This window comes from Cervus canadensis, chromosome 16 (assembly GCF_019320065.1).
Source record: "Cervus canadensis isolate Bull #8, Minnesota chromosome 16, ASM1932006v1, whole genome shotgun sequence".
Classification (NCBI taxonomy): domain Eukaryota; kingdom Metazoa; phylum Chordata; class Mammalia; order Artiodactyla; family Cervidae; genus Cervus; species Cervus canadensis.
In genome coordinates this window covers 37,807,967-37,826,545 of record NC_057401.1, presented here as the reverse complement: position 1 = coordinate 37,826,545, position 18,579 = coordinate 37,807,967, and the positions used below count along the sequence as shown (strand labels likewise).

At 40.1% G+C, this 18,579-nt stretch overlaps 1 protein-coding gene across 3 annotated transcripts in view; it reads right to left on the bottom strand.

Moving 5' to 3' along the window:
* Positions 1-270: 270 nt before the first annotated feature.
* Positions 271-18,579, bottom strand: part of C1QTNF3 (C1q and TNF related 3) — a 29,241-nt gene continuing 10,932 nt past the window's right edge. For all 3 annotated transcript variants that reach the window (XM_043488670.1, XM_043488669.1, XM_043488671.1), the window contains exons 4-6: positions 11,740-11,869; positions 4,076-4,175; positions 271-2,419 (exon numbers count right to left, since the gene is read on the bottom strand). In XM_043488670.1, the coding sequence (XP_043344605.1) occupies positions 2,260-2,419; positions 4,076-4,175; positions 11,740-11,869 (390 nt within the window). In that variant the 3' untranslated portion in view covers positions 271-2,259. The remainder of the gene's footprint in view (positions 2,420-4,075; positions 4,176-11,739; positions 11,870-18,579) is intronic.

Below are 18,579 nucleotides of genomic sequence, written 5' to 3'. Positions count from 1 at the left end.
ATTTACATAGGGCAGGCTCAGGGGGAGGCGAAAAAAACATAAAAAGAGGAACCAAAATTGAGCCCTTCTCTTCTTTTGGGTTGGCCTGCCCTCAGGCCTCATGGATGTATTTTCCTTTGCTTGCCAAATAAAACTGAGCTGCAATTAAGCCATAACACTGGTCTGCCATTGCAGTGAGACAGAACCGAGAAATAACACACTCCCCCGATAAAACCAGAGTGACTTATAATTACATGATTATTCAACTTAATTAAAGACATTCTAAAATAGTACATTTAACAAAAGTGGGTTTATTTCCATGTAATGCTTGTTACATTTTTCTCGCCTCAGTTTTATTTAAAGCCAGGTCAATATCTTACTCTAAATCACTTTATTAGTAATGTGTGCTCTTTAGATATATAGTCCTTATGAGAAACAAGCAACATTCAGTTATCTATTGGCAATGCACTTCAAGGAAAGTTTTGAAATTTGGTAAAAATAAACTTCAACCCCATGACCCCATACCAGGGTGGGGTGGGAGAGGGAAAATATACACAAAATCACAAAGACATTACAGTCAAGCACCTTAGAGCTAATATCCATTTCACTTTAAAATAGCATTGCATATGGATTCAGGAAGAATTTCAAAATATTTGAAGAGCAAAAGGAAAGAGTCAAAGACTGACAGGAATGTGGAACACATTAAATTAGCTAACAGGGTAGCTCTCATTCTTTATTTCCACTTCTAGCTATAGGGGGTAATCAAATACAAGTAAACTTACAGTTAAAAAGCCTTTGTGAAAATTCAAATTGTAACAGAAAATAAATTTAAGGGCTTGTTACTTCTAAGGGAATTCATTATGTAATATTTGTTAGATAGACATCTCTGTAGTACATTTTAAATATGATTTAACATTAAGGTAAATGCATATTCCAATAATTCTTTGCTTAAAGTTAACTCATTTGGGGTTCTATCATCAGAACTTATGGCACATTTTCATGAGTATAGTTTTCATGGCAAATTTAATCCTTTGAGAATTGTTTTTGGGGGCAGAATAGGCAAAAGTCTAGCTGCACGGCTGCTCTGTGAAAATTGATTAAATATGGTAATCAAAGAAGTCATATAACTTTTTAAAATACACAGATTTTAAAAAATTTTTGGCCCCACTATGCAGCTTGTGGGATCTTAGTTCCCTGACCAGGGATTGAACCCAGGCCAGGCAATGAAAGCACTGAGTCTTAACCACTGGACCACCAGGGAATTCCCATATAATTTTCTATTTTTAAAAAAGCTTAAGCAATTTTATTATATGTCTGCTAAGTGAAATGCCCTTATATTTTGTACACATCAGTTTGACTGCATATGACTGCGTTTACAATTCCTTAAATACTCCATGCCAGTGTGTGTAAAGAATATTAGGCTAATTTCTAAGCTGACAGAAAAGTAGGTGATTACATTTGCACAATATGAACCTACACTCACTGTAGGCCAGAGTCAACAGAGCTCTGTCGTAATGTAAGAAATGCAATGGAAAAAAAAGAGTCCATCTGATAATCTAGACCTGATAAGCCCAATTTCGGATCATAGGAAAATTCTATTTTCAACAATAAAAGCCATTAGAAGTCAAGATTTACTTATAGCAGTATCCTTATTAAAAAGGAGTCAATTATTTGTGAATACTTGTGAACACTGTGAATACTTCTGCTACCTAAAAGCTGTCTGGAATTACTAAAAAATATTTACTTTACTCATGAATATTGACCCACTGGATCAAAGTGTTACTCCCCAGTTTAGACTTTACAAATATTTCTGGTACCTTGATCCAGGCAAGTGCCCCCTATTCTTTTCTTGTCCCCATCATAATCACTGCACCCTATTCTCTGAAATGTTCCAAAGAATGAGGAACCCCAAACCTTAAGGGTTCCTGAAAGCTGTTATTAGAGCAGCCAAAACTCTTTGCAAATGACTTTTCTGATGGGAACAATCATTTCTAACCTGTATGAAGAGGGTAATTCTCTTTTAGGTGCCTAGAAAAGAGCAATAAAGGTTGCTGAGTATATTAGTCAAGGTCTCTTGGGAAGACTGTTTTGTGGTTTATTCTTCTGAGCCCCTGAGTCATCCCACATTATTGATGTACCTGTACTGTGATTAGCAATGTAACCAATAAAAATGTTTTTAAATACAACATGTAGAGCCATCAACTCCAAAATCCCTTGGATCATGACAATACCATCTCAGTTATAAGTCTTCCCCAAAGTGGAGCTGGTCTATTCATAGTTTTACTTAGTTTCGAAGAGCAGAAAGCCTGCAAAGGTAGAGAAGCGCTGGTGGTCCCCATGAAGAGCACCATTGCCCATTCTCAGCCACACCTCATCCCCTTTGGCCAGCTTCAGCACTGCATGGTTGCTGGATGTATCTGATTTCCCCTTTGTTTCATAGCTAGAAGGAAAAAGAAAAAGCACCAACTACTTAGTCTTTGAAGAGAATAGTCAGCTCTTAACCAAAATCTATCCCCCTTCTCTCCCAGAGTCCCATACATTTAGGTATGTTGCTGCTGCTGCTAAGTCACTTCAGTCGTGTCCGACTCTGTGTGATCCCATAGACGGCAGCCCACCAGGCTCCCCCGTCCCTGGGATTCTCGGTATAAACTGGATTAAATTCTCTAAATGACACATGAGCAGAAATTATATGTGCAACTTATAGAACTGGCCAGTAAAACTCCCACAAACAATCCCCCTTGATCTTTCCTTATTACAACTGTGTGGAATGCTAATGACAATGACCAGAATGAATTTGGAAACCTTTTGAAGCCTGAGTGCTTAAAGATTGTGGCATGAAAAGAAATTTCTATCATGTTCAAGCCCTTGGGTCAATGTTAGAGCAGTTCAATCCACCTTAACTAACTTTAGAATTTGTATCTAAAGAAGGGTGCTGCCCTAACCCAAATTAAAACATGTATCAGCTCATGGTCAGGGATGGAACAATGAGGAAATAGATATTGTGGGCTTCAAAGCTGGAGATCCCTGTCATGTTAGAGAAAACCATTTGGGAAAATGTGGTAACTTGGAATAGAATGTCTGATGCATAAAAATGTACTATAAGCTTGTTGTTCTTTCCACCTTCTGACTGTGGCAAAGATAATGACCAGTGAAAATTTGGGAGTCAGTTTTATAGATGGCAGAAAAGCTTTTATCAGCCCACATCCCTTAGAAACCTGTTGGAGCAATCCTCCATCCAACTTCCACACATTCCCCTCCACTCTTTCTACCCCATCCTTCCCCAACCTGGAACCAGCCAAGAAAAATAGAATTCTAATATGTTCAAGCCACAATCTTCTAGATCTCTTTGTTGTAGCAGTTTCACCTATCTAACTCATATTTTCTCTTTTGGCTTTTCAAATACACCATCTTACTAGAGGCCAGGCTCCAAAAGAAAAAAAAGAAGAAAAAAAAGATGGCAATCCCCACAAATCATCAAAAAATTTTTAAAAAAGATAGCAAACACAAAGTTTTTCACAGTTTCTCAACACCCATTTATTTAATTATGGGAAAGGTGTTGGCTCTCTGCCTCTTCTCTACATCTTAAGCTTACATCAGAGCAAACTGCATTTTTTCTTTTTTATATGGACTTTTCCCAAGGAACCTTAGGGCCAGGTTGCTCAGATAACCATCAGAGTTGCAGCATAGCCTAAAGAGGGAGACTGGTTCCTAACTCTTAATCTGCCAGCTCCAGGGATGATAGAGAAGGCCATCAAGAGAGCTAACTCTAGGAAAAGGGAGCAGAGAGTAGGAAAGGAGAAGGAAAGCCTGAGAGAGAAGGAAAGAAAGAAAGAGCTAAGAAAAGAAGGCAAATAATTAGTTATGATGAGCATTGCTAGTAATTAGCGCAAGACCTCTTATCAACCTGCGTATGCTCAAGTTTATCAGATTCACTGCCCCACAAAGAATTACAAGAATCTGATCATATACTGGTATATGGGAGCTCTGGATGACAGCAAAGTCTGTGCCGGTCTCTGTTGAATCCTATTCACGTCCATTGCCATCCTTTAAGCAAACAATGGCAGCATGGATACCTACAGCAGGAAAGACCACTTACCTGTACATGCTGAAGACTGTGTTGCCATTGTGCATGAGGTATACATACACTTCCTCAACATCCTCATGCTTCATCATGCTGAAGGTAAAGAAGTACACACCTGAAAGAGGTAGATATGAATCCACATTTATGTTAACTATTGAACACTGAGGACTGGGAGATAGCAAGGAGATATATCACAGGACTTCACATCTCATTTGTTGCTATTCTAAGTGGTATGTAGGTTCTTTTTTGGTTGTTTGTTTGTTTGTTTGTTTTGTTGAAAGTGTAAATGTTACTCGCTCAGTCCTGTCCGACTCTTTGCAACCACATGGACTGTAGCTCACCAGGCTCCTCTATCAATGGAATTCTCCAGGCCATTCCCTTCTCCAGGGAATCTTCCCTTCCCAGCAATTGAAACTGGGTCTCTTGTATTGAAAGCAGATTCTTTACCATCTGAGCCATCAGGGAAGCCCGTGTGTGTGTGTGTGTGTGTGTGTGTGTGTGTGTGTGTGTGTGTGTGTGTGTTTTGTGCGGGGGTGGGGCCGTCCTTGGTCTTAGTTACAGCACTCAGGATCTTCAATCTTCATTGCGGCATGTGAGATCTTTAGTTTCAGCATGAGAACTCTTAGTTCTGCCATGTGGGATCTGGTTCCCTGACCAGGGATTGGATCCCGGGTCCCTGAACTGGGAGCACAGAGTCTCAGCCACTGGAGCACTGGGGAATTCCTGATATGTAGGTTCTTCTTGGCCTTTATTCCTATGAGAATCCATTTATCTGCTTACACCTTCAAACTGCTTTAAATTTTTATGAGGCTTTCTCAGTGCATAGAATAAAGTATAAAAGCCTGTCCCCTAGGTTTAGAGTAACCATCAGCAGTACCTTCCTCAGAACATATATAGATGCAGTAGAAAGCCCAGCATGGAGGCACCCGTGGCCTTCTGTGGCCTGACAAAATGACCCAAGAACAACACTGCCATTAACTAAAGATAAGGAAGTCATATAGCACAGAGAAATGTTCATCACTTCTAATGGCTGCAGCAATTTCTCATGTTATTCACTGTAAGTAGGTGAAATTATGTACAATAAATAGATTGAACTTTGACTGAGCAGCATGACCTTGCTACGAAAAATAAGAACCCTCTTCATTTAAAAAACACCAACACACTTTAAAATATGTTAGTTTTCCTGTAAGGGCCTAGGGTTACTAATTGAAAGCAACTTAGTATACCTGATTCACTTTAAATACCAGTTTAGAAAATACTTTTACTGAAAGATTAAGAGGAATCCAATAGTAGAGAGAAGAATGAAAAGGAAAATCTTCCCAACTTCAAATGATCTTGGTTTTGAGAGTGCATTTTAGAAAGATGAAAGAACATAAAGCATCACATTCTTATTGATTTCCGAGTTACACGTTTAAACTAACGGCCTTGCCTTAATGCATCTGAGCTGCTATGACAAAACACAACAGACTGCTCATGCTCAGCTGCTCAGACTTGTCTGACTCTCTGCGGCCCCATGGACTGTAGCCGGCCAGGGTCCTCTGTCCATGGGATTTCCCAGGCAAGAATATTGGAGTGCGTTGCCATTTCCTCCTCCAAAGGGTCTTCCCAACCCAAGGATTGAAACCAGGTCTCTTGCATCTCCTGCATTGGCAGGCAGATTCTGCCACTGCGCCACTTGGGAAGCCCCAAACAGACTGAGTAGCTTAGAAATAGCAACAAATTTATTCCTCACAGCTCTGGAGGCTGGAATCCCAAGGCAGGTGAGGGCCCTCTTATAGGTCACTGAGTTCTAACTGTGTCCTCTCATAGCAGAATGGGTTAGGGACCTCCGTGGGGTCCCTTCTCTGGGGGCACTAATTCGATTTATAAGAGTTCATTGTGATACCTAATACAATCACCTTGGGCATCAGGTTTTCATTGTGTGTGAGTTTTGGGGGAACACAGTCAAACCATAGTATACTTTGTGAAAGAAAAACCCAGAAACATCTAGAAGGAAAAAAAAAAAAAAAAAGCACCACACAGTTCTATGCTGTTTTCCAAAGGTGCAATCAAGTAAAAGAGAAGCTATAAGGCTACCATGTTGATCCCTCTGCCTCTGAGTCAAGTTGAACCACATACAGAGGTGTCAGTTCAGTTCAGTTCAGTCGCTCAGTCATGTCTGACTCTTTGTGATCCCATGGACTGCAGCACACCAGGCCTCCCTGTCCATCACCAACTTTCAGAGTTTATCCAAACTCATGTCCATTGAGATGTATGATTTTGCTTAATTTAGAGCCAAGCTTGCATTTTCAATGTGCTGAGAATAAAGGATACAGTACAAAAATAAGCCATGCCCATTCATATGCCTAAAGATGGATCTACAGATGAAACATAAAGGCAGATAGAAATCAGAGACTCAAATAAAGTAATTTCTATGTGTGCAGTTTTTTGCATTTTACAAAACTTCTTATTACTTACACACACAATTTTCAATGCCTCAAGAAGATAAAGTGGAAATCAAAATGACAGAAAAAAATATTACTTTTCCTGAAAAAAGAAAAATGATGACTACTATTAAAAAAATAGATGTAGAGGTATTTTAGAAACACTAAGAAACCAGATGGTGAATAAATGAAATGATTAGAATTGGAAATATAAAAGTGCATCTATATTACATCCACACATGGCTTTTCTCTGCAAGAGACAATATATTTTCACTCTGGTTTTCACATCTTCATGTGAAATTCAACTTTCTCTGTCCCATAACTCTCAGATGGTCATTTTATAATCAACTTGAAGTTTAAACAGTTATGTCCAGCCCAAGAAAATTCTAAAAACCAACTAAATCCTTGAGCTTCAATTATAAAATCATTGAAAGCAATGGAACCACTCATTGGGCATATCTAGGAGTGTTTAACAGAACAGTTATAGGAAAATTTAACATAAATTTTCAGAACAGAAAATCACATAAGACAGTTTAAAGCTGACTGAAGGGTGATAAAAGATTGCTTCTCACTTCATATGTCAGTTCATTTCTGATTTCAGCTGGGTAGAAAAATAAATCAAGGCACACATTAAAAGTATTTGTGACAAATCTAACATGGCCACTGCCTCCATCAGAATTTTCTTCTTTTCCTTCTCAATGCCATAGACAAAGACAAAGAAAGTTGAAAACAAGCACCAAAAATATCCATTCTCTGCAAAACTAGGAGACTGGAAAGAAAATCAATCAACTTAAAGCATCAGTTAAGTGCTGTCATATGTCAGCGATAGCAGGCAGAGTCACGTGGAGGCAACAGGGAGGTGGGCAGGGAATTTTGAGGAGGCCAAGTGGCAGCAGATCTCAAACAATTCCCAGAAAAGTGCCCTCCCCCACCCCCAACACAGAAGTGTCACTCTGAAGTACTGATGCTGAAAAGGAGCTCCCTCAAGCAGAGCTGAGATAAAGCAAAAGTTATGTTTGGGAGGAAGTTTGCTAGATAAAGTACAGAAAGTGTGAAAAGTCCTTCTGCAGTGGTGGATCCTGGAATCTGCCAGCAAATAAGAGGCAAAGGAACTGGCAAGTGCAAGGCTGATCTCATGTTTTTCTAGACCTGGTGTCGTCCCAACTCAGGAATCAAACCAGGGTCTCCTGCACTACAGGCAGATTCTTTACCAACTGAGCTATTAGGGAATCTCTAATTAAAGGACAAAGTTTAGCTAATAAAGAGATGTTTGGGAAACTTTGGCAAAATGACAAATGGTGAACAGTGAATATACATAACCACAGGATAAGTTCCAATTATAGAAGAGGATAATAAGAGGATAAGAAGATAATAAGAGGATAAGAAGAGGATAAACTAAAATGCAATTATTTTATACCTTGACAATGTACAAATGATTCAACTAGCAAAAGTTAAAAATTAAGAAAGTGAGAAAGATAAAATAAGTTCATTGACTGGCTTATTTATAATAATATAAATAATATTACATATTATATATATACATATACATAATGCTATCCAAAAGAAAACTGAAGAAGCTGTAATGTATTAAGCAAAGTAGTTTTTGGTTTTTTAGTCACAAAGTCATGTCCAACTCTTTTGAGACTTCATGGACTGTAGCCTGCCAGGCTCTTCTGTCTATGGGATTTCCCAGGCAAGAATACTGGGTAGCTATTCCCTTCTCCAAGGAATCTCCCTGACCCAGGGATTTAACCTATGTCTCCTGCTTGGTAGGCATTGGCAGGTGGATTCTTTAAAGCTGAGCCACCAGGGAACAAACAAAGTAGACTTTAGAAATATTATTAAGGACAAATAGAAACATTATATGATGATAAAGGGTCAATTCACCAATAATCTAAATTGTTTTTTAACTCATGAATGGATAAACAAACTAATATTGCCACTCAGTGAAATACATAACAAGAAAAAGGAACACACTGCTGATTCATACATAGATATGGATAAATATTAAATTCATTTTGCTAAGTAACTTATATTCTACTATTTAATACCAAAAGACTGTATGACAATTCCATTTATATGATATTTTAGAGCTCTAGGGATGGAAAATCAATCAGTCATTTTCAGGGGTTGTAGTTCACAGAAGTTGACTACAAAGAGATAGCACAAGGAATCTGGGAGATGAAAGCTTGTTCTGTTTGAAACTATAGTGATGGAGACATACCTCTATGCACTTGTCAAAACCCGTAGAACTGTACATCACAAAGAATACATTTTGCTGCATACAGAATTTTAAAAGCTCAAGTAGAATATCAGAGAATCTCAAGATAAGATTATGACAAGTGAATCTAACTGTATTATAAAATCAATGAAGTAACAGAACTAAAGAGCATGAGGCAAAAAGATGATCGGTTTTAAGGGCTTTCCAGGTGGCTCAGCTCTGCCTGCCAATGCAGGAGATGTGGGTTTCATCCCTAAGTCAAGAAGCTCCCCTAGAGAAGGAAATTGCAACCCGTTCCAGTATTCTTGCCTGGGAAATCCCATGGACAGAGGAGCCTGGTAGGCTACAGTCCATGGGGTTGCAAAAGAGTTGGGGAGACAACTTAGTCACTAAACAACAAGAGCAAGGGTTTTAAAGACGGCATTTTGACTAGATAGCATAAAAAGAAAAAAAAATGTGCACAAACATTACACCTTAGTTGGTAAATTTGTTTTTCACGGGACATGGGTGTGCAATTGTTTAACTACTTTATTTGTATACTAAGGTTCAACAAATAAGTAAATATGTTACAGATTAAGAGAGTTAGGATTCTCCTTGTCAAAGAAAAAGTTACAAAGAAACAAAGAGGATGCTAGGATGAACCCAGGGGTGCTGGATTTGAGTCAGAGGTATCAGAATTAACTCATGTTTCTTTTTGTTTTTTAACACACAAGATAGGTAGATAGAAAAATAAATATAGTTATGCATGCACTCATGATTACTATATATGTACATTTCCTAGCCCTGCCCATGGATAGGACCCAGAAGTGGTGACATCTCCAGAGCAATGAGTATGTTTAGCATGGGTCTTTGTTTCTAAATACTGCTGCTGCTGCTGCTGCTGCCAAGTCACTTCAGTCCTGTCCGACTCTGTGCGATCCCATAGACGGCAGCCCACCAGGCTCCGCTGTCCCTGGGATTCTCCAGGCAAGAACACTGGAGTGGGTTGTTCTAAATACTACTCCCCAATAAAAGGAACCAGGGCTCCTTGGAAAAATGAGTATTTCCAGAGCTGGGACAGAAGAAAATGGAATATGAGCTTGAAGAAACTTATGGCACAAGAAGTAAGAATTTGTGGGGGACTGAATAACAGCTTCCATGTATGCTCGTGTCTGGGCTTCCCAGGTGGCACGAGAGATAAAGAATCTGCCTGCCCATGCAGAAGGTAGATATACGAGACCTGGGTTTGATCCCTGGGTCAGGAAGATCTGCTGGAGGAGGGCATGGCAACCTACTCCTGTATTCTTGACTGGGAAATCCCATGGACAGAGGAGTTTGGCGGCCTATGGTTCATGGGGTTGCAAAGAGTTGGAACAACTGAAGTGACTTAGCATGCACGCATCCATACTCACGTCCTAAAATCCCCAGAATCTGTGACTGTTGCCTTATATGGCAAAAGAGATTTTGCGGGTGTAATTAAATTTAAGGTTTTATGATGGGGAGATCATCCTGGATTGTCCAGGTAGGCCCAAGGTAATCACACCATCTCTATGAAAGAGCCAAGGAGGTCAGAATCTGAGAAGACAAAGTGACATGACAAGGGAAGCAGAGCCTGAGATGTTGTGGCCGACACACAGGGGCTGGCGTCAGCCTCTGGAAGCTGGAAGAGGCAAGGCGCTAGAGCCTCCAGAGGGGCCCGCACTGTCTACACCTTGACTTCAGCCCAGCTGAACCGTTTCTGAACTACCAATCTCCAGAACTGTAAGAGAATAATTTTGTGTTGTTTTAAACATAGATTGTGGTGATTTGTTACAGCAGCAATAGGAATTGAGTACAGAAGTACTCAAAAAAAATTTTTTAATGTTTTTAAACAATGATGTGACCTTCCTTGGGGGTCAAGGCGAAGGGATGAACACAGTTATGACATGTTTAAATTGCAATGAGCTCAGTTATGACACATTTAAATTGTGAGAATATAATCTAAAGGGTTTTTCAAGTCAGAGATAACTGTGCCCTCTCATTGGAACTCTCAGTTCAAATGAGAGTTAAGAATGTAAGTAAACATGGTCATCATTTTTTTTAAATGTTTTTGTCTTTTCAGATTCTAATTTATTTATTTTGAAATCCAACAAGGAAAAAATTATCATTATATATATATATATAGCATATATACACATATATGTATATGTATTTACACACACATATACATATGTGTATGTATGAAAGTGAAAGTGTTAGTTTCTTAGTAATGTCCAACTGTTTGCGACCCCATGAACTATAGCCTGTCAGGCTACTCTATCCATGCAGTTCACCAGACAAGAATACTAGAGTGAGTTGCCATGCCCTCCTCCAGGGGATCTTCCTGACCCAGGGATCAAACCCACATCTCCTGTGTCTCCTGCATTGGCAGGCAGGTTCTTTACCATTAGCGCCACCTGGGAAACCAGGAACTGAAGATTAACTGTACCTACAACAATCAAGATGATGTTGGTCAGATGACTAAAGATGACTGTCAGAGCTGACTGTGCTGTTTCTGCAGGTAACCTCCTCCTTCTGTATATAAAAGTTCTTGCCCCACTGGTTGCCTGGGGTGGGGATGGGTGGGGATGGGCAGTTGCTGGCATCTGAAATAAAGCTAACTTTCCTTTCCACCCCTGGCCTGTTTATTGGCGGCAAGCAGCCAGACTCCTCCACCCCCCACCCCCACCCTTTCGGTAACAGGTTGACATTTCATTCTCCAGAGGATCTTCCTGACCTAGGGATCAAACCTGAGTCTCCTGCATAGCAGGCAGATTCTTTATTGTCTAAGCCCCATGTATGTGTATATATGTGTATATTTATGTGTGTGTGTGTATGTATGTGTATACACCTGTGTGTGTGTGTGTATGTTATATATATATGTATGTTTTAACCAGAATCACAGAGAACTCAACTCCCTTCATGTCTTTCTTTGTTCCCTCTCCCTTCCTTCCCCTCCTCCCTCTCTTCCTTCCTTCCTTCCTTCCCCTTCTTGGTTGCTAGATTGATTAATCCATTCATTTATTTTTGCCTCTCACCTGATACTGGGGCCCCAAATCTCCCAGTCATGACATCAAAGAAGTTTCCGATGTTGGTTTCAACACTGCTGAAAATGATCCCACTGTTCTGATTGGTGAAGTGAGTTGCCAGGGAAGCCATGAATGCAATCTAAGGAAAGAATTAGAGGTTAATTAAAAGGCAATTTATCTTAGAGAAACAAGGTTTCAGGACAAGTATTATTTCAACAATATTTGTAACAGCAAGAGTAGAAATAATATGAACATTAATCTATGGAGAAAAATTGAATCATGGTGATTTTTAACATTTTAATGCTATGCAGCCACTGGAATGACAGTATATATCAATAGTTGTGAGCATGGGTTTCAGTGAACATTAGAAAGGCTTTTTGAGATATTAAAATTCTATTAGCAAATAATACTGGAAAATTTTGACAAAATCTTCTATGTACAGTTATTAAATGCCCATTGGCATATACTAAAGAATCTGAAAAGCCCTTCAGCCAAACAACTTTTTAATTTTGTTTATCCTGTGTTTTTTCCATAAAAGACACCTATGACATTATGATTTATGATAAGTAGATATCTAATATTTGTCCCTCAGTTTTGAGAGACCTCCTAAAATCCTCAGAATTTCCTAAGTGTTAAGGACAATCAAAGTGTATCTTTTTATGTTAATGAGGTAACTGTGGGAAAGCCCCTCAGGAGGGTCTGGTTGCCTGTAGAGCCAACTGAAAGTTTTGAACTCTCAGTGCCTCTTGATGAAAGTGAAAGAGGAGAGTGAAAAAGTTGTCTTAAAACTCAACATTCAGAAAACTAAGATCAGAGCATCTGGTCCCATCACTTCATGGCAAATAGATGGGGAAACAGTGGAAACAGTGAGAGACTTGATTTTCTTGGGTTCCAAAATCACTGCAGATGGTGACTGCAGCCAAGAAATTAAAAGACACTTGCTCCTTGGAAGAAAAGTTACGACAAACCTAGACAGCATATTAAAAAGCAGAGATTATTTTGTCCGCCTAGTCAAAGCTATGGTTTTTCCAGTGGTCATGTATGGATGTGAGAGTTGGACTATAAAGAAAGCTGAGAGCCGAAGAATTGCTTTTGAACTGTGGTGCTGGAGAAGACTCTTGAGAGTCCCTTGAACTGCAAGGAGATCCAACCAGTCCATCCTAAAGGAGATCAGTCCTGGGTGTTCATTGGAAGGACAGATGCTGAAGCTGAAACTCCAATACTTTGGCCACCTCATGAGAAGAGCTGACTCATTGGAAAAGACCCTAATGCCGGGAGGGATTAGGGGCAGAAGGAGAAGGGGATGACAGAGTATAAGATGGTTGGATGGTATCACCACCTCAATGGACATGAGTTTGAGTAAGCTCTGCGAGTTGGTGATGGACAGGGAAGCCTGGAGTGCTGCAGTCCTTGGGGTCACAGAGTCGGACACGACTGAGCGACTGAACTGAACTGAACTGAGCTATGCCTCCCATCCCCCGTACCTCCCCCCTCCCAACCCTTCCCCACAGATCTCTGCGGAGAAGACAGGGCCTGGACAGAGAATCCAGTAGCTAGTGATTGAATATGCCTGAATAATGAAGCTTTCATAAAAACCCAAAAGACAAGTTTTGGAGAGTTTCCAGGTTGGTGAACACATGGACATTTGGGGAGAGTGCCTCTCAGCCCCCTTTCTCCATACCTTGCCTTATGCATCTCTTCCATCTGGCTGCTCTTCAGTTATATCCTTTTATAATAAATTGGTGAGAAAGTAAGTAAAATGTTTCTCTGAGTTCTTCTGTGAGCCTCTTTAGTACATTAATCAAATCCAATGAGGGGGTCATTTGGAACCTTTGATCTATAGCCAGACAGAAGCACAGGTGACAACCTTATCTTGGATTGGTGCCTAAAGTAGGGGAAGTGTGGAGCAGTCTCAAAGGGCTGAGCTCTTAAGGGTCAGAATTGAGCTGAACTGTAAGACATCGGCTTCCCCGGTGGTGTGCTAGTGGTGAAGCATCCACCTGCCAGTGCAGGAGACGTGGGTTCAATCCCTGAGTTGGGAAGATCCCCTGCAGAAGGAAATGGCAAGCCACTCCAGTATTCTTGCCTGGAGAATCCCATGGACAGAGGAGTCTGGCAGGCTACAGTCCATGGGGTCACAAAGAGTCAGACATGACTGAGTGACTTAGCACACACACACACACACATAGGACATCTAGGTGGTATCAGAGAATTGCTCGGTGATATGGGAATAACCCACACATGGATATTGTAACACTACTGGAGAGTCACATTTGAAAGTCAAAACCAATTCCCTGTCCAAAGGAGACATTGAAACTGAGTGTGAATTAAATCAATAACTTCTTTTTAAAAAAAAAAAATTATTTCTTGGCTGTGCTGGTTCTTCATTGCTGCATGTTCTTTTCTCTAGTTCCAAGGATTGGGGTATACTCTCTAGTGTGGTGCATGAGCTTCACATCGCAATGTCTTCTCTTGTTGCAGAACATGGACTCTTGGGTGCACAGGCTTCAGTAGTTGCAAAAGGGGGCTTGGAGTTGCAGCGTGGGCTCTACAGTGCTGGCTCAGTAGTTGTGGAACACAGGCTTAGTTACTCCATCACATGTAGGATCTTCCCAGGCCAGGGATCGAACCTTGGTCTCCTGCACTGGGAGGCAGATTCTTTATCACTGAGCCACCAGAGAAACCCCTAGATCAGTAAGTTCTTTAATTTGGGGGGATTATCTTCTTGAATGAATGGAAGTTTTAAAAGAGAAGAATGAGAGAAGAAAGAGCAAATAACGTGAAGTTCTGGAAGACTTTGGGTAGACTGGGAAGGCAGGCCTGGGAGAATCAACACATAAAGGATTTGGGCAGTCAGAAGGACCACATGAGGGCACTGGATGCAGAAGGATGAAGAAGGGGTGACATCAGACAAAAAATTTAGGAATGGGGATCAAGGGCCAGAAGTCACCCTCCTTTACAATCTGCCTAAGACCAATCTTCTATCCTCTTTAAGGATTCCTTCAAAATGTGTGAATGTAGTTCTCCCAAGTGATCATATTATGGTTTTAGGGTTAAGAAGCTGACAGAGCAAAGGTAACAGCTGCCAAGGTGTTCTCCCTTAAACTGGCTACTACAGGGCCCCTTAACTAGAATATAACCATTCACAGATTTGGGTTAATTTCTAACCTTGAGAATGTTTATCATCCATCTTATTAGGTACCTATAACCTAGACAGGGAAGCCTGGTGTGCAGCAGTCCATGGGGTCACAAAGAGTCAGATACAGCTGAGCAAATGACTAGCAACAACAATAACCTGGGCAGCTGTATCTGTCTCCTTTTCTTTTTAAATTTATACCTGCACACAGACCCCAGGTTATTAAAATTATTAAACAGCATTCATTAAAAAGTTACAAAAACACAAACACTGGTTGAATAACACACAGGACCTCTTAGTTTACCCTTTAAAAAAACATGAGACCCAGAAAAATGATGGAATTTATCCAAGGGCAAGCAACTACCACATGTGCTCAAATAAAGGGCAGTTTTCCCCCCATTGATCTTTCAGATAGAGTTACTGTAATTTCTAGTTCTTTAAAAGTTTCTCATGTTATAGTATTGTTCATGAAAACATTAATAATCTATGAAAGAAACTGGAAAGTTTTATTAGAGCCAACCTGAGGATTCTAACCCAGGAGACAGTCTTTCAGAAAATCCTGAGGACTGTTGTAAAGAGGTAACGGGGTTGGGGGAGAAACCAGTGTGTATGTGGTTTCAGTGAAGGGGTACGTGCCATCAAGCACACATCTCAGTAGAATGTGACTGCTATTCTCGAGGATCAGACGTCTTAGTCACTGGTTTCAGGGCTTTTCTAAGTGTGGGAAGATGCAGGAAACTGGGTCCATAAGATTCTCTCCTGAAAAGGTTTACCTGTCTGAGGGCCAATTCTGCCAGTTTTCCCAGAGCACAAAGTACTTAATCCTGATTGTCACCTGCCGGGAGCCATAATGGGAGGTCCCGCCCGTGACGAGGTCATGAGGAAAAAACCTGACAGGCAAGGCCGTCTAGGATAAGGGACCCTCCAGGTTGGCCTCAGCCTCTACCCCACCCTATATCCTCCCCCCTTTTCTGTTGTTGGTCTTGTTTGCCCTGTTGCAGATTCTTGTGTTGCCTGCCAAGAGCTCTCTTGCTCCTCTTTCACTGAATGAGGACCAACTTAAAACCCTAATTAATAAATCTCCTGGACGCTGGTACCCTATGAAGGGGCCAGAGATGAAGGAAATGCTTCAATTCAAACCCTTTTGCTGGCATTCTGGCTTGTTTGATAAATATGTGCTCTCATTGCACAAAATGCTCATGATTGTTCTAAACATCCTAAGCACAGTAAGCTAACAAAAGAAACTATTAAGCATAGGTCCCTCTGCGGGGTGAGAAAAGCTCCACAAATATTATAGCCACAAATGTGCCTAATAAAAAATAGTTCAGATAGAGATTAGCTGGTGACTTTTTGCAGGTAATTAACTTTTGGACTAAGAGCCTATTTTGTGCCATATCTGCTGTTTTTGCAATCCTTTGCATTTTCTGTTCTGTAAAAAATGTAATCCTATCTAGTTTCCATAGAGATGACACCTAATAGAAAGAAAATAGATTAACCACAAAAAAGACAGGGTTGGCTCCTGAAGTTGCTTAAAGTTGCACCAGGTGCAAGCCATAAATTGTCAACAGGCCTGAAAGCCAAAAGATATTATACATAGAGATTAACCATAAAACGGGCCCTAATAGGCACAGAGCCCTTTGCGGGGGTGAGGACGCCCTATTAGAGAATACAAAAAATATTGTTTTAAAAGTGGTTATTAGATCAACGTTTGATTGATGTTGATGTACTGAGGTTGTGCAGTGGAAACTATTGTTAATATAGTTGGAGATCTAGTAAAATAAGAGTTCAGCCCTAGTGTAAAAACAATAAGATAATTGTTAATTTTAACCAAGAGTGCTAAACAGGGGCTGCCTCTCCAGAGCCACAGAGTCTTTGTGTGTTAAACTTTTTAGATAAATTTAGCTGAGAACTTCTGCAAAAAGACTGACTTTTATGTTAACAGGATTGTATTTCTATTATGTTGCAACTTGCTGTACCATGAGACTGCCAATTTTCTGTTTTCTGCTAAGCTCAAGGCCAGAAGATAATGTACAAAAAATCTATGGAAAAGACTCTCATAAACAAAAAATATACAGAGCACACCTGGTTTCGTGAAGGACAAGCTGATGTAATGTTAAACTAAGTCTGTATGCTTATCTGCCCCTTAGAAATGTACCAACTTAGGGTATAAAGGCTACGGTGAAAAATAAAGCAACTGCCAGACTCTGCTGCATATCCTGGTCTGGTCTCTCTCTCTCTCTCTCTCTCTCTCTCTCTCTCTCCCTCGCAGACTTGGCCCCATCAAGGCCGGTCCTACGTGTCTCTCTCGCTGACGCCGTTCATCCTGAGGGTTCCCCTGGATCCTGCTGGGGCTGGACCCCAGCAGTCACCTTGAATTCCTTTCAGGGTATATTGTAGGTCAACGACTGCAGTCGCTAACAATTTGGTTCTTATAGAACTGGCTGGTGGGCAGCACTCTTTATTTTATAATCGTTTCCCTTTTGCCCTTAATTTCAACCAAGGTTTGGGAGGCATTTTGTGACCAACTCTCCCATTGCCCTAGGGATGCTCATTCCAAGGCCAAGCCAAGATTTCCTTGATAAGACACTCCAGGTACTGTTACTGGACGAGGCCCACTTAACAGTAGCCAATAGCCTCTGGACCACCTGCCTTACTAGTCTGTAATGGTCCAGGAAATGGTTCCTCCTTGTTGCTTCTTCCCGTATCTATTACAGTCATTGATTTAACAGAACTGTTTATTTGGTTAATTGTTTCAAGTTCCCTAGTCATCACTATTTTTATCAGAGACTCAGTCACACACTGGTAATGCAAGAAACAATAATCTTGTAAAATAGGTGGAATACAAGTAATATAGCTAGTAACATTAATAAGGTTGTAAATAAGTAGTAGTATCTTCTAAGGAGTTACATGTCTGCTGTCAAAAGAAGAGAAATTGAGCTTTATGGTCAAGTAGGTATTTCTGCCAGTGGCGCAGTCTGGTTAATGCATAATGCAGATGTGCAATGCACAGTAAAGGGGAGAGAGGAGGCCCAAATGGGCAGAGAAAATATTATGTATAAACTTTCCTTGACTTGCTTTAAAATATAAATTTTATTTCATCAGTATATTCTCTCAATTACTTAATTTTAATCACAAGTTATTATTTCAGGAAGACATTTCAGCCAGAAACAAGCGATATAAAATGCTAGTTTTCAATGTTGATAGGTGTTTCTTGGAAGAATCCATTTTTAAAATATTAACCAAATAAATAAATAAACAACTCAGACTTAGTAATTTTCTTGGTGTGACCTAACCTCACATTTGCAAGTTTTAAGTGTTACTGACAACAAGCATTTTGGAAGATCACTTAAAAGAGAAATAACAGATAAATGGGTAGTTGGGCTTGAGATTAAAATGTCCAATGATAGCCTCATAAATGAATTTTTAAAACTTTAAGCTGAAGTGAATATGGTCTGGTCTGGAAATCTGTAGGTGAATGGCTCAGAATGTCTTTAGTGATAAAGAAGATACTGATGAGAAAATTTAAATAAAAATTAATGCCACAGAAACTGGTTTGATAGAAAGCAGTATTTGTACATTAATGTCTATCTATGTGACCTAAACATGCAAATGCAACAGAATTGATAAATAAGTGGGATGGTCAAATGTCTAATAATATTTCATGCATCTAAAAGTTTATATATTCAAGTTGCCAAAAATCTTTTTATTGCACA